Source organism: Hippopotamus amphibius, chromosome 5 (genome assembly GCF_030028045.1).
Source record: "Hippopotamus amphibius kiboko isolate mHipAmp2 chromosome 5, mHipAmp2.hap2, whole genome shotgun sequence".
Classification (NCBI taxonomy): Eukaryota; Metazoa; Chordata; class Mammalia; order Artiodactyla; family Hippopotamidae; genus Hippopotamus; species Hippopotamus amphibius.
In genome coordinates this window covers 6,391,149-6,412,736 of record NC_080190.1, presented here as the reverse complement: position 1 = coordinate 6,412,736, position 21,588 = coordinate 6,391,149, and the positions used below count along the sequence as shown (strand labels likewise).

General features: G+C 47.4%; 1 protein-coding gene across 1 annotated transcript in view; it reads right to left on the bottom strand.

Annotated features, from left to right (window-relative positions):
- The window catches only part of ADAM12 (ADAM metallopeptidase domain 12), a 352,080-nt gene that overhangs the window by 96,846 nt on the left and 233,646 nt on the right, over positions 1-21,588 (bottom strand). The window contains exons 5-6 of the mRNA XM_057734683.1: positions 17,444-17,520; positions 2,127-2,307 (exon numbers count right to left, since the gene is read on the bottom strand). Coding sequence (XP_057590666.1) covers positions 2,127-2,307; positions 17,444-17,520 — 258 coding nt within the window. The remainder of the gene's footprint in view (positions 1-2,126; positions 2,308-17,443; positions 17,521-21,588) is intronic.

Sequence of the window (21,588 nt, the reverse complement as noted above, 5' to 3'; positions counted from 1 at the left end):
CATATTCCACTTATTTGAAAATTATTTTTTGTCTTGTTTTCGTGATACAGACGTGCTTTAAGGGAAAGCCATTTTCTCTTCCGTAAAAACAATCACAACTCTTTCTAGAGAGAAACAGTGACAACGAAACTGAAGTGCACGGGATGCCTCCCTTTCAACTGAAAGGTTCAGTGCACATCCATATGCATCATTAACAAAATGGCATCGTTATTCAGGGTTTCCCCATCTCTCTGCAAGTCAAAAGGACTGGAAATGACGGTGTCAATCATAGTCCCAAGGAGCTGTAAGCGTAGTTAAGAATAAAAATACAGCTGGTGAGGACCGACCAGCCGCGTACTTCTAAATGAAATGGCAAACGTATCTGAGTGCCGTTTAAACTGTCAGGTTATACATTTCACAAGGTGGGATAACGTGTGTTCAGCAAGGTCCTCAAAACAAGATGCCCTGAAAACAAAATGCAAATGTTCTACGTGTTTATGACGGTGAAAGCTATGGCCTCATCACATCTTATCCAAGGTCGGGAATCAAAGGCAAGAGTGTTTGAAGCATAAAACAAACATGGCATGGGACCACCGAGGCTGGTCTTTGTGATTCCACCTCCTAAATCTGTCACTCTAAGATGGGTGGGGGGGGAGGAAGCAGCAGCAAGATTCTCTAGAGCTGTTGCTGCCGGTGGAGGAGGGGGGGACTTTTCAAGCCCTATTCTTGGGGTTTGAGATTCAGTGCCCCGACTGAGTGTCAATGTCGAGGTCACTCACCGTGCCTGACGGGGTGTGATGGGGAAGAACAAGAAAAAAAAGGTTGCAAGCACCTACTGTAGAAAACCTTGGGAGTATATTAACGCAGAGTGGAAGCTAGCATCACACAGGCTGAATCAGGACGGAAAGAATGAATGTAAAATTAAAATGAAAGGGCCCGAAGCAGTTCAATTAAGAGCCGGTTAGGGGAACACACACCTATCCACAGGTAGGAGGGAAATTTTAAGAATGAGAAAAAATCATTTAGGATACCGATTAGTGTTTGAATTGAGAAAAACGATTAGGAATAAAGAGAGGCACAACATTTATGAAGTGTTGAGTGGTAAGCGGTGTAACTCAAATTAAGAGTCAGCAAAGACAAAGGGTGTTAAATGGAAACTTGAAAACATGTCCCCAGACCATCAAACATAAGCACAAGTGACATCATATCTACAAATTCTTGATTTCTCATCAACAGAGGAACAAGAAAGATAGATAAAGATGAAAAATCAGGAAATTGCTGATAACTTCCTATCGGGTTGTAATCCTTTGAATTCGGGGCCTCCAGCCAGATGTGGCTACCCGGACTCCTTTTTAAGAGTTCCGCTTCTAACTGTGGAGCCCACAGGATACTGATGGAAAAGGGTCAGGCAGCCATTCGGGGTGCAGGCTTCCTGGTGCGGCACCAGGGGGGACCTCTTATCTGGGAGGGAGATCTGTGGTTCAGCAACCACTCTCTCCGGTCCTGCAGCAGAAGGGAAGACCTGTGATGAGCAGACCCAGGGGCAGGTGGCCAGAAAGCAGAGACCCTGCGAGGGAAGGGGTACAGGCCCCCCTGGGGTGACCACCGCCCCTCAGCCACACTGCTGGACCAAGACCCATTTCTTCCAGGGCAGGCGAGTGGGCAACGGCCGGGAATGCTATGCAGACCCTAATGAAGACCCTAATATAAAACAGCCTTGCGATGGCGAAACCTCCATATTGTCTCTCTCTTCCCATAGAAGGAGAGTTGCCTGAGGGTCTCTTCCCATAGAAGGAGAGTTGCCTGAGGGTCGGTCCAGTCCTGTGTACCACGGAGGGGCCCAATGGAGGGGCAGACTCCTGGGTCTAGGCCCAGAAAGTTCTCACTGGAGACATAACGAATGGTGATTTTGTGTCCTCTGAGCCTAACTCTGCCCAGCATAGGTTAATGACTCTGAGGCTGACGTTTGCAATACAATGATGGAGCTTTCGGTACCTGATTACGTTCTGCCCACATCCTATCAACCACCTCCAGATAAAATGGGTGACTCCATCCCTCAGACACAAATGGCAAAACTTCTCCAGATGGCCCAGCAGGGGGTGTCCCTAGATGGAGCCCCCAGCTCCCCGGAGGGGTTTCCCGCCTACCCTTCTTGTCCAGGTCTGGGAGGGCGCTGGGAGCCTGTCATGCGCGGTGAGGCCCGATGTGTTCGAGCCACAGGACCCCCAGGTGCCTTGCAGGTTCTCCACTGGGAAGAGTTTGTAATTGTTGGTTGCATTTTTCATTGGCTCCAAAATATAGGTTCTATTTTCAAATGTAATGAGTCCCCTGTTGAGAAAGAAAGAAGAAACATTACGTAATATTTAAGGGCAGTTTCTTGTTCATGGCTAAAACCCAGTTCTTAATGAGAGAGAGAATAAAAGGAGAAACACCAATTTATTTATATTCTCAGGTCTGAAGTGGAAAGGGCATTTCTGTGCCATATGCTTGCATTGATTTATTTTTGCAAATCTTTTGAAAACTAAGTCTGAGAAGCTCTTTGTTTCAACTGTTTTATGGTAAAGAATAGACTGTGCTTAGCCTTTACGTTTTTTGTTTGTTTGTTCTTTACTCCTCAAGGATACATTGCTGGGAAGAAGAGCTGAGACAAAAGGTGTTTCATCCATTTAGAAAATAACTAGATCTGCATTAACAGACATGGTTCAGAAGGGAAATCTCTTTTTTTTAAAGGAAAATTCCTACATCTGAATCATTCATCCTGACCAACTAAATTTCCTAAGTAGTTGAAGGGATTCTAAGGTTGAGTATAAACCTATGCTTTTTTCAAACTTACGGTTATCAAAGGGTAAGGGAGGGGAAGGGATAAACTAGGAGTTTGGGATTAACTGGTACACATTACCATACATACTACAGATAAACAACAAGGTCCTACAGTACAGAACACAGAACTATACTCATTACCTTGTAATAACCTATAATGGAAAAGAACCTGATGAAGAACATATACATATATATTATATATATATCATAAAACTGAATCACTTTGCTGTACAACCAGAAACTAACACAACATTGTAAATCAACTATACTTAAATACAAAAAAGAATTTTTAAAAAAGTATGCTTTTGGGGTAGTTTACTTATTTAATTTGTGGGAGATGTGTGAATAAAGGAACCAATGTAAGTGTACAAAGCATCAGAACAGTTCCTCAAAGGCTGAGGTCTATCCCACGTCTGTTCTGGCTAAAGGTGGATGGCTCTCTAGAGGCGTGAAGAACGTCCCAGCCCCGAGACTGAGAAGGAGGCCTTCTGAATCCAGCAATCTGGTTTGAGCTCCAGCTCTGCTGCATCCTAGCTGTGTGACCTGGTCCTCTCCGAGGCTTGGTTTCCTCACCTGGGCAATGGGCTGCTACAGCACCTGGTTAAAGCTCTCAGCCCAGTGGAGGTCACGAGTCAGGGCTCGAACGGCAGTAGCTGTTTGTTATTGACAAGGGCAGACCCATGGATGAGGCTTCTGTTAATGTGTTCATCCACAGACGGACAACTGCAGGAAGGTCCTGTGCTTTAACACCTCTCTCCACATCCTGGCCATTTGTGGCTCCCTGATACGACATACAGCTTTAATAGGATAAATATGGGCCTTCCCTGGTAGTGCAGTGGTTAAGAATCTGCTTGCCAATGCAGGGGACATGGGTTCGATCCCTGATTCGGGAAGATCCTACATGCCGTGGGGCAACTACGCCCGTGCGCCACAAAATTTATTTATTTATTAAAAAAAAAGATGAATATACTTCTGAGTGATAATAAGTAAAGAAGGAATCCTTTGTGCTAACATTTAGATTTGGGAATAAAAGAATAAATTCTTTTAAAAAATGGACACATCTGCTAAATATTCTAACTTGCAGAGACAGAGGTAGCCTTAGGCCGTGGACCCCAAGGCATGTCTGACCTTCTGGAGCAGGACAGGGCTGAGGCTGTGTCCTGCTTCCTGGAAATAAGCCATGTGAGTTTCCTTCAAGTGATGGGGGCACATCGGCCTACACATGGGTTTTCCTTTCTCGTTTCCAATGTGGAGCAAGAAGTACTTTAACTTAAAAAGGCTCTTCCTGATGTTGAAATCAGTTTTCTCTTTAGAGAAATGGAAATTTGGGCAACAGTAAATGGGTAGCTCTGAGACTTCCCACACACCTAGCAACTTCTGTCACTGATCAAGTTGACCACAATCATGAACACATGCAACTTTCATGCAAAATTCATCTGATTGCGCACAGATGCTTCTAACACAGGGACTCAACCTTTTTTGAGACACGAACCTCCTTATACTCTCCCCAGAAGAATTCACATCTACATAGATCTACAATATTTTGCAGAAAACTTCAGGAGATTCAGGACGATGATGCGGTCCATGGTCTAGGCTTAGGGCATCAGTTCCAAGGATTTAAGAAAAAGCTTAGTCCTTAAGGAACAGCTGAAAAAGTCGGGTGCTCCATTAGTTTCTTTCAGACGACCTGAGCTTGTTTCCAAAGGATGGAGCTTAAAAGGTGTTCCTATAACATCCACTATTGCTCATTTGTCCAGCTATCCTATGCTTATTGACGGCCCATTTATAGGTGACTATTTAACCATCCTTAAATTTTAACGGAATGACAGTATTTCAATATTCAAGTGGTATGGAAGGAAGAGGTTTGAATTAGCCAAATGTTTATTTTGAACACAGCTGACGAACCCACACATGCTAATCAGTTCATTATTACTCAACTGCTTTACTCCACTGGTCCTGTTCTGTGAAGTGTTACAGGCAGTGGAAGAAACAGCAAGATCACGTCCAGGATGAGCACAGCCTAACTGAGAAGACTGCACCAAGATACACAGGGCAGTTGGAAAACACTGACGAGTTAGGCTGTGTGTTACCAACACTCATGGCACCTAACTGCTCAGAGATGGGGAAGCCAATGTGATCTGGAGTAACTGAAAATGTTTTCGCTATTTCCCAGTTCCACAGATTGATTGAGTCATCACATATAGCTGTTCTCTCATACTCCCTGGCCCCCTACGCCCCACCCTCCAGCGAGTGTCTTCATGTATCTCCAAGTAGATCATACACACATGACTTTGGTCATCAGCTCTGGGGTGGCTTGTATTTTTTTCTTCGAAAAGTTTTTTATGAACTAAAACTCAGATTTCTAAGTTTAGAATGGGTAGTAGGAAATTTCTGTTTATAAAGGTTGATTTTGAAAAAGCCTAAATTAAGAAAAAGATCTTTAAAAAAATAGGCCAGAGGAAAGTGGAAAATGAATACACTTGAGGGGAAAAAGAGAGATTGGCTAGAAAACTGACTTTCCTGACCTAAAAAGAAAATGACACCGACATTTCATTTTGCATTGCAACATTTTCTATTTTGCATTGGATTTCAACAAGCTGAACACACAGTAAAACATGTCACCAAGTTCTAATCACGAGAAGCATATGACTTAAGAAGTTTTTCTACTTCATGGAAAATTTTTAGAAATTGTCACACAGTCATAAAAATGTTCTGGTGTCTCCTTTTACCTTTTAAGTCATCCAAAGACCGGATGTTGAGAAACTGGGGTGAAGGCTTCCCCTTTGCTCCAAACAATTGGCAGCCTATGATACATCTTATTTAAATAACTGCTTTGGACTGTCTTGTGTATAATTAATCATTTAGCTCTAGAGATTGCTGGAAACCACAGTGGACACAAAATTCAAGGATTTGGGGTTTCTGAGATGTAAAAATGTAACGTTCTCACAGCCCTTTCTGGCCCCAACCTAGATAAGCGAATGTAATTGAAGTTGCATGTCACAGGTATTTAGTTGTAAACTTGGAGTTGGAAGTATCTCAGAGTGTGGAATTTAAATCCAGCAGACTTTGAAAGTGGGGCTTTTTTCCCACTGGTAGAGTAAGGGGAGAGAGGTTAGAAGACAGTTTCCAATGTTTGGGAAAGGGGAAGACTTTGAGTATCTTCTCTACGGGGAGATTAGGAGGATCAGGAGAACACTGGACTGAGCCTCATGGGGAGGGTGAAGCCAACTTCCTGGGCAGTGAGCAGTGAGTGGTGGTGAATGGAAGGAGCAGAAGAGACGGGTGGTTGGGGGTGATGAGGGCCGCCCCTCATGGCACTCTGCCTAGGGTCCAGGCTCAGTGCATCCCCACATAGCACAGCTCAGGTCATATTCCCCGCTGTCCAGGGCACGCAGGTAGCTGGAGGTATAGGTGGGACCCAGTCTCCACCCCTGTGTCTGAGGCTTGAGATGTTCAACCCCCACGCTCTCTGCCTGCCTCCCTCCAGCGCTGTTTTGAGAGGGATGTGGGGCCAGGAACAGGGATGACCGTGGTGGAGGCATGAGTCAAAAGGGAAGGGGCCAGAGAAATGGAGCTGCTGCTTTGAAAACAGGCACCCTCACTTTAAATTTCAAAATCCTATTGTTTTTCCTTCAATGGAAACAAAGAGGAGTCTATTACAATTTTAATAGCTTAAATATTAAATAGATTTAATATTTTGTTAGCTTTCAACGTGATAACTCAGGGGACCTTTACTTCCTCAAGATAAGTTTTTGTCCTTAAAATTCAGTTTTTAATCTCCAAAGCAATGGTGTGTCAGGCAATAACACAGTTTAATGGTGCTGTTCTTATTATGATTTTTCTTACTACTCCCAGGCAAGCAGGGTAGTGGCACATGGATTTTGACGACCTGTAATAAGATGATGATTCAAAATAGGAATTAACCTTGCTAGTTCCGTGTTCAATTGCTAACTGAATTTTCTTGGAAAAAGACTTTGGGGCTCAATACTGCGCTGCCTATCATAAGTCAGAAACGTGGTTGGCATGAAATTTAATTTCAGTCCTTTCTGAGATGAGCTCATGGGTAAAAGTAATATCCCACCTCATCTGTGTTTGATACACAGTGATGGCAGCAGTATTAGTGAACACATTAAGCACCATTGGGCTTATTTTCAATAAGCAATTTCCGTGTGAACCACTCACATATAATCAAAACAAATACTCATTATCCCCTGCTATGTGCAAAGCACCAGGCTAGTTCCCATGAAACCCATAAAGCATCTCACCCATGGTTCCCGTTTCAAATATAATTCATAACTGGGTTTGGGAGACAAGACCAAAGAGGTAAAACAAACTGTTACACAAGATTTTAAGAATAGCTATTACTGGCACATCAATAATAATAATAGCAGCTACGATTGATGGCTACCCTGAGCCAGGCTCCTTTTCAAAATAACAGCTCTGTTGAGAAATAATTCACCAGCCATTAAGCTTACTCTTTTAAAGCATGCAATTTGGTGGGTTTAAAAATTTTTAGTGTATTTACTGAATTGTACAAACATCACCAACATCTAATTCCAGAACGTTTTCATCACCCTCAAAGCAAACGCTGTCCCATTAGCAGTCACTCCTCACCCTCCCCTGCCCCCTCCCCCCACCGCCCACGAGCCAGGCTCTTGAAGTCTCTCTTTTCTCTAATATTTATAGCAGTCCTGTAAAGCAGGTACATGAGCCCCTTTCACTCACAGGAAGCCAAAGATGAGAGCCCAAGGTCTCCACGGTGGGCTGAATTGTGCTTCCCAAAAGATACGTCCAAGTCCTAATCCCTGGTACCTGTGCATATAACCCTTAAAAAGGGGGGGAAGGGTGTGGTTTGAGGATGTGATTAAGTTCAGGATCTCAAGATGAAGTTATCCTGGATTTAGGGGGGCCCTAAATTCAATGATGTGTGTCCTCATAAGAGACAGAAAAAGAAGACACAGAAACAAAGGGGTGAAGGCCATATGCACAGAGGCAGAGGTTGGAGTGATACAGCCACAAGCCAAGGGCTGCTGAAGACCACCAGGAGCCAGGAGAGAGGCATGGAGTCCCAGGAGTCCACTCTGACAACACCTTGCTTTCAGACTTCTGGCCTCCAGAACTGCGAGAGAAGCCATTTCTGTGGCCTTAAGCTCCTCAGTTTGTGGTCGTTTGTTACAGCAGCCCTAGGAGACTAACCCAGGCACACGGCTGGTCAGCCGCAGAGCCAGGATCCCCAGGTGGACCTAGCTCCCGAACCTGCTCCCCTGTCCTTGGCCACACTGGATGGTCCGCCCCTCTCCCAAGTCACCAAGGACTTGTGCCAGGGTGGGCGCAGCAGAATCCCGAAAGCAAAATGCCAAAGCAACTCAGAGCTGCCCACAGGCCCGGCAGTCAGCCCAGCGCTGACCTAGGAATGGTTGATAAATGGCCCGTGTGAAACAGGGGGGCCTTGAAGGGAGTTCTGGAGGATGGGGAGGACCCAGAGATGAGGGGAGCTCACTCACGGGCCAGGTGAGGGGCCTTGAAGGAGCAAGAGTGCAGGCAAGAGGAAGGTCAGCGTGTGCTCAGGAAGAAACGCTGTGGCTGAAAGGGAGACACGTGCAGAAGGACAGCAGGGCCGCAGGAGGAGGGCCGGCACTGGACTTGGGTGGTGGTCGATGCCAGGCAAGGTGCTGACCTTGGCTTCAGACCCCGGGCTACACCTGTTGGTGTCATCACTCATCATGCCACACACGCTTCATGCAGATGACAGTACTGCCTCTTCTGTGCACTTTCAACTCCCAACCGCCAGGACGTTGTTCTTACTGGCCCCTCTTCCTCGGTCTTTGCCCACTCCATCCCGGGGACGTCTATCAAATACACCTGCTCCTTGTCTTGTAACCAATGACGGCCACCCTTCTGGCCTGCGGGACGCAAGCTGCTTTGGGGCCATGTTTTCACCCAAAGGGTTCCATCGTTCCCGGGCAGCCCTCGGGCAGAGCCTTCCAGGCTGAAGCAGAACCTCTGAGGTCTAGGATTCCCCGGGCCCATCCGCTGAGTTTCTCGCTGGTTTTGTGTACATCTACCTCACGGCACTTGCTTCATTGTATTAAAATGATGTCTGGCTGCAGTGATCAGTGTGTGAGGAGGTGATGGATCAACGTCTGCAGAAACGCTGTTGCACGAGCACATGAGTTCATAGAGGCTCTGACCTGGAGGCCTTGGGGAGCTGTGTGGTTTTGAGTGCAGAGGGTGGTGGGACTTATGATCAAGCAGTGTTTTTGAAACATGACCTTCCGGAATGTGCAAGACTGCCGTGAAGGGAAGGGTGGAGGCAGGAAGCATGGGTGGGAGGCAATTTAAAAATCTTGGAGGGAGGGCTGCTCTGGGGTGGCGACGGGGAAATGGGGAAGGGGAGATGGGCGAGGGAGACGCTGTAACTGGGGTGGTGGGAGGGGCTGGTGCCTGAGGGAGGTTATCAGAGATCCCCCAGGGGCCAAGCAAGGAGCCTGGGATGGGCTGGACCTTTAATGGAAAAGCGTTCAGGAGCAGAGCCAGTCTGAGGACCGAGGAGTTTGGATTTGGACGTTCCGAGTTTTGAGTGAGAGTGGGGCCTGGGAGAACTGAGACTTGACCTTGGGGGTCCTTCAGGGTGGGGACCAGAGCAGCCTTGGAGATGGTGCAGATGGGCTCCGAACCCAGCTGCGGCTCTCACAGATGTTTACACAGGATGACAGAATGCACACCTCCACGGGAGGAAGAGGAGGGGACAAGGAGAACCCTGGCCAGAGGTGGTGTGGTCTTCGGGTTGGAGGGGAGCCAGCGTAGCTCAGTCTTTTAAAAGCCGCAGGAGCAGAAGGTCACAGGGCAGAGGTCAAGGTCACATTAGCTTTGCCTCCACTCTAAGCTAATTTCTTTCTTAACATGATCTACTACACTTTAAAGATATTTTAAAGATTTGGACTGGCCCGGATTAAGTTTCACTGACCACCTGATGGCTTGGGGAGAGCACATTTATTCCACCAATGTTTACTGAGCATCTATGAGTGCCAGGTTCTAGGCAGTGCTAGGGTGGGCCCAGGGCCCTGACTTCCTAGCAGACAGGACAGCAAAGGCAAGGTCATCTCCATGTGCCTGACTTTTCGGCCCCTGAGACCACTTTGCCCTGGGCCATTGAAGTTGAGCTGTGAGATCTGGAAAACCCACATCCACCCAGATCAGTGACCACTCAAGTCCAGCTGAGAGGTACCAGGGAGGATGGTGATCCATGACATCCCTGGACGTGGCCGGTCCTGCGGGGGGCTGAGGCTCATTTCCCAGCACTCCCATCATTCCCTCTGACTTGTTTCCCTCCTAAGATCCATTTTGCACTTTCTCAGATGAGACTTCTGGTTGATTCTTCAAATGAATCAATTCAACTTGCTTGTTAAATTATAAATAATAACACTGCATCAAAGCAGAACTTTTTCTCTCTTTCTTTTTTAAAACATAGTGTTTGTGTTTGCCCTGATCGCTAAATTGCAAATGATTACTTTCATTATAATGGTTATTTCTGATTCCATGGACCATAACACTGGTCAGTTTCACCCTCTGAAAAATAAGTTGATTGACTATTTCTCAGTAGTGTGGGGGACAAGAAGTATTCCTGCATTTTGTGTTATATTTGATTTCATTGCATAAAATTTAGTGCAGTAAACTTTATATTACATAATTAAAATTAATGCAAGATATTAAAGGAACAAGTACAGCAATGTGTGTACTTATTCAGGTACCAATTAACCTGGCATGTGAGTATTTTTATTTAACTGAATTTTTTAAAAGCATCTTGTGGGACTTTCCTGGTGGTCCAGTAGTAAAGAATCTGCCTTCCAATACAGGGGATGCAGGTTCAATCCCTGGTTGGGGAACTAAGATCCCACATGCTGTAGGGCAACTAAGCCCATGCGATGCAACTACTGAGCTCGCACACCTCAAGTAGAGACTGCATACCACAAACTACAGAGCCCAGGTGCCCTGGAGCCTGCATGCCACAACTAGAGCAGAGAAAACCCGCACACCACAACTAGAGAGAAGCCCACACGCCGCAACGAAAGATCCTGCATGCCCCCAGCAAAGATCTTACATATTGCAACTAAGACCCAATGTAGCCAAAAAAAAAAAAAGCATCTTGTGTTGTAAGTAAGCCAAGGCAGAATGGGTGCCTTAATCCAGGGATGTAAACAAATATCTAGAAAGCATCTGCTATGCTACAGGCACTGTGCTATGGAAGCAAGGGCTGTCTATGATGGAACAGGTGAGACAGGGTTGAGCTGCATGGCGAAGAGTGTCTGGGAGGCTAGGGTGGGCTTCCTGGAGGAGGCATCATTTGATTTGGGTCTCGGTGGGAGAGTGAACCTTCCGAAGCCACTGAGAGGTGGGGAGAGGAGTGTGTCCTGAAGCACAGCAGGGATCAAGGCAGAGAGACACATGTAGGGCATGTTCTGGAAAGAGCTAGAAATGAGGGGGGCTTCTTCAGGGTAGAGGATGATGGGGCTGAAAAAGAAGGCTGGATCTAAGTTGTGCAAAAGGTCTAAGTGGACCAAATGTGGAACGAGCAGTCAGCCAGACTTGGGTTTGAGATGGAGTTTTGCCTATTACAGCTGAGGGCCTCTGGGGAAGCCACTTTCTCAGGCTTCGCTTCCTCATCCATAATCTGAGGAGTGTAATACCTGCCCACGGCTTAGTGAGTGTCACACAAGAACGTGCCAAGGCTTGTGAGCATCTGCAGCTCTGAGCTCAGCATCAGGACCAGGCTCCTGGTGACTGAGCCTCAGCTGCTCTATAAAGCAGTGGCACTAACACCTGTCCCTGCCCTCCTGAAAGCAGAAATTGTGATGACGGCCAAGGGTAAAATCTGACATAGCCTGTATGTTATCACCTTTGGGAGTGTGTGTGTGCGCACGCGTGCGCCTGTGTGCAAGAGCATATGTGAAAGCGTGAGTGTGTAGGTGTGAGTGTACACTTCACACTCAGGTATCCTAAACCCCACTTAAAAGTGAAATTGTCATTACAACGAACACCTAGTTTACAACTCTAAACACCAGTTTCCTTATCTATTACGTGAATGCTTCCCTTAAGTCTGTCAAAGCACAGGTGGTTCCTTAAGAAATTAAGCCTCGCTTTAACCACCATGTCCACAGGGGATGGGAAAACTCTTGGCCCATTCCAAAAGTGTGAGCCCCCAAGAGTCCTTATGTCAGATTTCCAAGCAGGAGCTGGGAGATGGAACAGAGGAGGAAAAGAAATGGTGAGAGACAGTCTCTTCTCCTAAGGATCTTGTGCTCTAACCAGGGAGCTAGAAGGGCGTGGCAATGTGGTGTTTGAATCAAATCAGGACACATGGACACGGCTATTTGGATGCCCCTGCAGGAGCGAGCCAGGACTGGATGTCTGTCCCATTACAGAACACAGCGCCTAAGCTCCTCTGGGATGGGGGCAGAATTCTCTTCCCATCATTGGAACAGTTTGGTACCCATGCATGACAGTGTCGAGGAGCATCTGGTGCTCGCGGGGATGCTCGTGGGCTTGGGGACTCAGGAGCAGGGGCTGAGGGATGAAGCAGCAAGAGCAAACCAGGAGAACCATGAACGCTGCACTGACACTGTGCTGTCGAGGGCTGGGCATCTTGGGGAGACATATGATATGGTACGAAACTAACTTATGACCCGAACTTCCCGTTTGACTTGGAGTCCTTTCAAAGGAAGAAGCTCCACGGTTGCACCCATTTTTATGACCTATTTTCCACGTTGCACTTTATTCCCTCCATTAAAGAGCTGTTTCCCTCTTTAATCCCCCTTTCTGCTGGGATCTCCATGCGTTCTTCTCTCCTTATCTTTTCCCCTTCAAGTTTCAAATGAAGAAGGATGACTTGTTTGCCTCCCTCCTCCCTCCTCTCTTCTCTCTTCCAGGACAGAGCTTTCTTTGCCTGCCCCTCTTTGATCAGCCTTTTTGAAGCAAAGCAGGATGTTCCTTCTCTGTTTTTTCTCTGCAAAACTGTAATCTGCTGGGCTTTAATTAATGCATCCCCCAGGACACTTGAGCTTTCCTCCACATTCCTAGCTCTGCATGTATTTTGGGGTCACACCATATTTCACATAATTTTTAATCCCTGTGTTCTTTCTCAAAATCTACCAGGCTGGTGCTACTCTAGCTGCATTTTTATTTCCCCTCTCAATTGATTCTTCTGCCAGGGAGCAGCTGATCGAACACAGCTTTGTCTCTGGTCTGATTCTCAAGATCATAGAGTTGACTACATAACTCCGGAATTTCTCTGTTGATGCACGGTCTGCTGCTTTTGCAACAACAGCACAAAGATCTGGAAATTAAAATTCTCAGGAGCTCCAACCCCACACGGTGTGCTCTGTCAATGCTCCCACCCCGTCTTGGTGGTCGACACCAGACGACGCAGCACTCACTCCCCTAACTTTTCCTGAAACCCCAGCCACAAATAGTTCACAGTATCCCTCTTTGCCAAATTGTGGTCTGTGCCAGGTACCCGGGAAGGAACATTCTCCAGGTGCCGGAAACAGGAGGTGGTCACTGAGACTCAGACACTCTACGGAATCTGGTCAGAGAAATGGACCCCTGTGTGCAGGAGGAACCAGGGACGCTGACAGTTACCTGCACCTTTGTGGGGGGGGGGCAGGCCTAGGATGAAGGATGGGGAGTAGAGAGCAAGTGGCAAAGCCAAGCAAAGGGGGCAGATCTGTCCTATTTAAATATTATTCAGGAATACTCTATCCACTCGTTCATCTTCATATTTTAAAACTAATTAATGTCACTGGTTTGTAGATTGTTTTAGTGTAAAAGGCAGCTATTAGGAATTCCCTGGAGAATTCTTTATCCATCAAGGGTTTGATACCTATGAAAACCACCTGAAACTTATCAGACCAGCCCCGATGTCTCCATTTATGCCTGGTCTCAGTTTTGCTAGTTTAGACTTTTCATAAACACATGGAAGCTGTTGTTGGAGGCGGCTTGTAGTTTCTGTGTGTACCTGGCCCTCATCTGTCCTTTTCCTGGTTTTCCTTCGTGTACCCACCCCTCCCCTGCTCCGCCCCTCCCCGCCTCCAACGCCCCCTGAGGCTGCGTGTGGTTCACTCTCAGCCTGGCCCAGGGATTGGGCACATAACCTGTTAAACCAGAGCATCCCACCCACCACTAACCATGGTGATTGTTTCAGGGAGGGGCCCATGCCCCAGTCAGGGACAATAAGCTGCATTTTGAGGACTTCTGCTGAGCTTGAAAGAAGGGCCCTCATTCTTCTACTTGCTCTCTGAGGATGTAAGCCTGGAATTGTCTGCAGACCCTATATCATCACAAAATAAACAGTTCCTGAGAATGAAACCAACACAGAAGAAGGTAGAGGCCAAAGATAGAGAATGGACTCTGATAACATGAGTTAGGGCCTGGAACCAGCCATGCCTGCAGCCATCACTGGCTTTTTCAATAGCATAAATCTACCTCTATGTTTTGTCTTTAAGCCAGTTTTAATTAGCTTTTATGTTCTTTGCACACACTGACCTCTATGTTAATTTGAGGGTTGGAAATATCTAGCCTTCAAAACAGGTTCATCTTTTAGGCTCCAGCGAGGTACAACAGTAAAGTGTGGATTTCCCATGTATGTATTAAAGACTTTCTACTTTCAGGCTCATTGGACACCATACAGGAGTGGGGTGACTGTAATTCCCAGGTGTGTGTGGTCCTCCAACCACCATCTGTGTGTCTCCACCTGGCTCTCGTAGGAGCAGTGGAACCCTGCATGGGATTAACCCAGAAGCACTGCATGTTCATGCCTTCCTGACTGGCGCAGTCCCAGAATCAAAGAATGTGAGACTGTCTCAAGCGGCTGATGGTTTTCCCATTGGCTGCTCACTCAAGGTCAGGCACAAGGCTGGGCTTTCCCATGGGTCATTGTACTTAATTTCACCACCACCACCTCAGCTAGAGACTTTATCTCCATTTTAAATATAAGGCAACTCGGGCTCAGAAAGCCCAGTGATTGGTCACTGCTCGAGCCATTGTGCTCTAGGGCATGGACATCTATCTGGTGGTCCCAGAAGGTCCACCTCCAGCTGGTCACTCACCTTTGTCCCAGATGCCAGAAGATCTGACCCCACCCTGTCTTTCATCTCTGTCTCCCCCAGAAGCCGGAGCCCTGGCTTTTCAGGAAAACTGGGCCCTTGTCCTCACACAACGCTTCAGTTCTCTAACTGACCCCACCCTCCTCCCTCTGCCCCTCAAACCTTCCCACTGTGCTCTGGGGACTCACTGTCCCCCCCCCACCCCCCGCCCAAACTATCCTCCCCTGACTCTTTCCTGAACGTTCCCATCACCTTCTCACCCCAGCCCACGTTTGCTGCCGTGGTTTCCCTGAGTGCGGCTGCAGTAGGCGAAGGGAGAAGGGATCCACATTTTGAACAGGCTGTTAGATTCCAATAGTAAATACTTAAAAAGGAATCTGGTATCTCAAGGACTAGGGGAGATGTGAAGAAACAGTTATAGTGGAAACCGGGCAGGCATGGTGGCAGAACGCAGTGGCAGGACTGGGCTGGTCACTCCCTGCCCTCCTCCAGGCGCCTCCATCCAAGCTGTGCTCCGGTCACAGTGCCCAAAGCCTGTGGGGATGCTGTTGGCAGCTGAGAGAGACTGGAAACCACCTAAATGCACGTGGCGGAGAAAACGAGGAGAGGAGACGACAGGGTGTCTGTGGAACGTAAGGCTGTGTGCAGAGAGGGACGAGGCCGCACTGCATGGACCAGAGAGGATGGCGCTAACCGATGCTGAACACCGACCCGAACTGCAGGGCGCGCACTGCTTCCTTTCCACAGGTAAGGTGCGCAGGTGCCCTGCGCCACGAACAGCAGCGGCCATGGGCACACATGTTGGGGGCTGGCAGGGGACACGTGGGGCAGGGACGCCCCAGGGGAAAGGACGGGCAGGAGGACCCGCGGCGAGAGGCTGAGCAGGGTCCTCCGTCGGGGCCGGTCCAGCGCCAGGGCCGCCAGGCCTCCAGCCGCTAGCAGGGCCCAGGACTGTGCGTGCGGACCCGGCTGCGGCCAGACTCCTGTGCTGTTATTCTAGAGAATTCCATCACTGGTGGCTGTGGTGTCAGTGGGAGCTGCCCACACTGTTACCTGTTAATTCAGGAGTGTCTGTAAACGCCCACAGCACGGCAGGACTGATGGGAGGCCAGGTTTCCAGCAGCGCCACCCTCGCTCCCCTTCGGGGGCCGGCTGTCTCCATCCGCCCCCATGCGCCCCCATCGGTCTCCATCCACCACTGCTAAGCCCTGACCAGGGCCCTGAAGTCTCCGCTTCGCGAGCATCTTGTGTAGCATGTTACATGCGCTGAGTTGTCCAAGGTGCACTGTGGTATGCTGTGTGTGTTGCGTATACGTGTGTGGCATGTTGTGTGTGATAAACTGTGTGTGTTACAGTGTATGTGTGGTATTTGCACTGTGTGTGTGTGGTGTGTGTGTGCGGTGTGTGGTGTGTGTGTGGTGTGTGTGGTGTGTGTGATGTGTGTGGTGTGTGTGCGGTGTGTGTGCAGTGTGTGGTGTGGGCGTGGTGTGTGCGGTGTGCGGTGTGTGTGTGTTTGTGGTGTGTGGTGTGTGCGGTGTGTGGTGTGGGCGTGGTGTGTGCGGTGTGTGTGCTGTGTGTGGTGTGTGTGTGGTGTGTGCGGTGTGTGTGCTGTGTGTGGTGTGTGCATGGTGTGTGCGGTGTGTGATGTGTGTGGTGTGTGTGCGGTGTGTGTGGTATGTGTGTGGTGTGGGTGTGTGCATGGTGTGTGTGTGGTGTGTGTGCGGTGTACATGGTGTATGTCCAGGGTGTGCACCAGGGCTCCCTCTCGGCCCGTGCCCCGGGGCCTCGCAGCCACACAGCGCACAGTCCCAGTCCCGCGTTCCGGGGCCTCTCCCGGGCCCTCCACCCTGCCCTCCGGCGCCACCGGCCACAGCAAAGCAGGACTCTGAGGACACAGGCTGCTAGTGCACAAAGTCGATCGATAAATGCAGTCAAAAGGCTGAGGCAGCTGGAAATCTGTCAAGCAGACTAGTTTCCTGGGGAGCCCACGGGGCGGTTACTGAGACTGGAAGGGGGGCTGGCTGGTCCTGGGCGGCAGAGGGGGTCGTTTCCTGCGTCCGTCGGGCAGGGCCCCCCACCCACGGCACTCAGCTGGCCTGGATCTGCGCTCAGTCAGCCTCGCACTTTGTCACCTAGTGAGAAGAGACCCTTTTCATTTTTATTAAGCAAGCAGCTGAAATGCTAATACTTAATGTTCTATTTTTTAACACCAGGAATTGTTTAACATTGAGCCACAAAAACAAAAGATAGTCCCCAAGTCCTTGGATGCTGAAGCCCAGTCCACCTATCAGGCCTGAGGGTGGCCTTGAGAGAGGAGCAGGGACGGAATGCCGGCAGAGGTGGGGGCGGGAGGGGAGGGGAGGAGGAGGGCTGTGGTGCGGAGGTGAGGGGTGGTGCTCTTGAGTTGTCACCGAGGGCTCCTCCGTCCTGCCAGGCGGAGGGGAGGCCATCAACTCACTCTAGTGCTTTAGAGCGGTGGGAGAGGAGGGTGGTCTGCGGTAGCTGTGCTTAAGACCAGAGCTGCCACTGTCAAGGTCACTTACCTGAGACCAGAACAAGTGCTGAGACTGACCGTGGAACCAGAATAGCCTTGCACGTGTCCATGGTAGTAACAGTGACCCTGAAAGGAGGAGAAAGTCGGTTCAGTCATGATGTCTTCTTGCCCACTCACAGCAAACCAGCTGCCTTCATCATCTTGTTTTCAGCTACAGAATTCCCTTTTGCATAAAATATTGCACCAGCAGTCCTGTTTAATGCCAGCCCCACGTGACCCAGCCAGGATCTATGGCAGGAATCTCTGATTTACTTAGAGATTATCAATAGGGCTTCTAATTGCATCCCGGTTCCACTGTCATCTCTCTGACACCTTTCAGGAAAGCCCTCATGCAGAAGGTTTTATAGAATCCAGCAGCTGAACAAATCACATTGCCATTGCCATTTTCCGCTCATGTAAATTGTCTTTTGTAATGAGATGAGGAACCATATGGGGTATTTAAGCACACTGCGAAATGCAATAAAATGAGGCCTAAATCTATGGCTTATGAAAACAGAAAAGGAGATGAGAGGAAAGAGGGGTGAGGAGAGATAGAGGGTACCTCGATGAATTGCCCAATTGAGAGCAGGAAGTCTCTCTTAGCAGGAGAGAAAAATAGGGAGGTCTTCTAAGACAAAAGTCCCTAGGTGACATGCCTGCAATATTCCATTTCTTTAATAATGTCATTTGCAAAAAGAAACCTCAGCACAGACACTTCCTTACTGAAGATAGATATCTGTCCAGAATCAAGGTTAATTTTATTGTTGAACAAAGGTTACGTTGCAGCTCCAATTAAGTGGCTGACTGGTGAGAAATGCTAAGTGCACTCAGTGCTCCTCATGCAAGGCCTCTGAATGCTGGCGGTGTGTGGTCCTGCAGCAAAGGGCTGTGTCTTCTAAGGGGCAGAAGTAGACGCTAGGGTTTCAGCCTCAGCACACAGCTCCTTCAATCAGAACCACAGTTAATCACTTTTTCCAGGGCAGAGCTGGGTGTCCAGCTGTCCTGCCCGACAGGGACAACATTCCAAAGACCACCTTGACTTTGCTAAGAAAGAGAGCCAGATGGGACTGAGTGGCCAGGGAAATCCCATAATACCATGAAAAAGGGGCCAAGATGATCTCTTTGTCACTGAGCAGAGGGCAAAATTTTGGGATCATCTGAAAGGCAATTAGAGGAAGGGAGTGTTGCAGAACATTTCTTTATTTTCTTTTTCTTTTTTTTATAACTTTTATTGAGATACAGCTAACAGACAATAAACAGCATATATTTAGAGTGTACAATTTGGTATCCCAATCTCCCAATTCATCCCCTCCCAACCCTCCCTGCTTTCCCCACTTGGTGTCCATGTGTTTGTTCTCTACATCTGTGTCTCTGTTTCTGCCTTGCATTTCCTCTTTCATAGTTGTTAGCATTTGCCATATGTATTGAGGTGCTCCTATACTGGGTTCATATATATTTATAATTGTTATCTCCTCTACTTGGATGGATCCCTCGATCTTTATGTAATGTCCTTTTTTGTCTCTTGTAACATTTTTTATCTTAAAGTCTATTTTATCTGATGTGACTATTGCTACTCCAGCTTTCTTTTGATTTTCATTTGCATGGAATATCTTTTTCCATCCCCTCACTTTCAGCCTGTATGTGTCCCTAGGTCTGAAGTGGGTCTCTTCGAGACAGCATATATATGGGTCTTGTTTTTGTATCCATTCAGCCAGTCTGTGTCTTCTGGTTGGTGCATTTAGTCCATTTACATTCAAGGTAATTATTGATATGTATGTTCCAATTACCATTTTCTTAATTGGTTTGTTTTTGTTTTTGTAGGTGCTTTTCTTCTCTTATGTTTCCCAGTTAGAGAAGTTCCTTTAGCCTTTCTTGTTTGGTGCTGCTGAATTCTCTTAGCTGTTGCTTGTCTGTAAAGCTTTTGATTTCTCCATCAAATCTGAATGAGATCCTTGCTGGGTAGAGTATTCTTGGGTGTAGGTTCTTCTCTGTCATCACTTGAAATATATCATGCCACTCCCTTCTGGCTTGCAGAGTTTCTGCTGAGAAATCAGCTGTTAACCTTATGGGAGTTCCCTTGTATGTTATTTGTCGTTCTTCCCTTGTTGCTTTTAATAACATTTCTCTGTCTTTAATTTTTGTCAATTTGACTACTATATGTCTTAGCGTGTTTCTCCTTGGGTGTATCCTGTCTGGGACTCTCTGTGCTTCCTGGACTTGGGTAGCTATTTCCTTTCCCATGTTAGGGAAGTTTTCAACTATAATCTCTTCCAATATTTTCTCAGGTCCTTTCTCTCTCTTGTCTCCTTCTGAGACCCCTATAATGCAAATGTTGGCGTGTTTAACATTGTCCCAGAGGTCTCTTAGGCTGTCTTCAGTTCTTTTCACTCTTTTTTCCTTATTCTTTTCCACATCAGTGATTTTCACCATTCTGTCTTCCAGGTCACTTATTCGCCCTTCTGCCTCAGTTAATCTGCTATTGGTGCCTTCTAGTGTATTTTTCATTTCAGTTATTGTGTTGCATATCTCTGTTTGTTTGTTCTTTAATTCTTCTAGGTCTTTGGTAGACTTTTTGATCTTTGCATCCAGTCTTTTTTCAAAGTCCTGGATCATCTTCACCATCATTATTCTGAATTCTTTTTCTGGAAGGGTGCCTATCTCCTCTTCATTTAGTTGTTTTTCTGGGGTTTTATCTTGTCCCTTCATCTGGTACAAAGTCCTCTGCTTTTTCATTTTATCTTTCTTTCTGTGGCTGTGGTTTTCATTTCCAGAAGACGAAATACTGCTGATACTGCTTGATCCTGCTGTCTGCCCTCTTGTGGAGGAAGCTATCTAGGAGGCTGGAACGCGCTTCCTGATGGGAGGGACGGATGGTGGGTAGGGCTGGGTGGGCAGAGCTCAGTAAAACTTTAACCTGCTTATCTGCTAATGGGTGGGGCTGTGTTCACACCTTGCTGGTTGTTTGGCCTGAAGCTACTTAGCATTGGAGCTTACAGGCTCTTTGGTGGGGCTAATGGTGGACTCTGGGAGGGTTCACGCCAATGGGCACCTTTCCAGAACCCCTGCTGCCAGTGCCCCTGTCTTCCCGGCGAGCCACAGCTGCCCCCCACCTCCGCAGGCAACCCCCCAAAACCAGCAGGTAGGTCTGGTTCAGTCTCCTACGGGGTCACTGCTCCTTCCCCCTGGGTCCTGGTGAGCACACTTTTTTGTGTGCCCTCCAAGAGTGGAGTCTCTGTTTCCCCCAGTCCTGTGGAGGTCCTGCAATCATATCCCGCTGGCTTTCAAAGTCTGATTCTCTGGGGATTCCTCCTTCTGTTGTTGGACTCCCAGGTTGGGAAGCCTGACATGGGGCTCAGATCCCTCACTTTATTGGGTGGACTTCTGCAGTATAACTGTTCTCCAGTTTGTGAGATACCCACCCAGCATTTATGGGATTTGATTTTAACGCGATTGTGCCCCTCCTACCATTTCATTGTGGCTTCTTTTTCTCTGGATGTGGGGTGTCTTTTTTGGTGAGTTCCAGTGTCTTTTTGTTGATGATTGTTCAGCATTTCTGCAGAACATTTCTTATTGTGACTTTTTCTTGTTGATTCTGGAAGTTCTTTATATATGCAGGATATTAACACTTTGCCTGTTATTATGTGAGAAATGTCTTTTTAACTGACTTATGATATCTTTTGTTGGTTTCCAATTCTTATAAAATCAAATTTATGCATCTTGTATATTGCTTAAGATGGCTTTCTTCAAGGTTATACATATGCCCTCTCTTATTTTCTTCTATTTCTCTAGTCTTAGAATTAGTTCTTTAATCTAAATTGGAATTTATTCTTGTGGAGGTGTGAGGTTGGAATCTAACTTTCCGCACAAACTAAGAGCCAGCTGTTCTCCACCACCATTTTCCTTTTCTTACCAATGTGAAATGTCACCTTGTCATACATCAAGTGCCCACATACGTATGTGGCTTCACCTCCGTGTCCTCTGTGCAAGTCCATGGAGGCAAACCTCCATCTGCCCATTCCTGAGCCAACACCACACTTTTAATTCCTCTTATTCTATAGGAACATTTTGATAGAGAGCAAGTTCTCTTTTTTGATTGTGATTAAATTCACATAGCAAAAAACTCATCTCTTAAAAGCATACTATTATGGGTGTTAG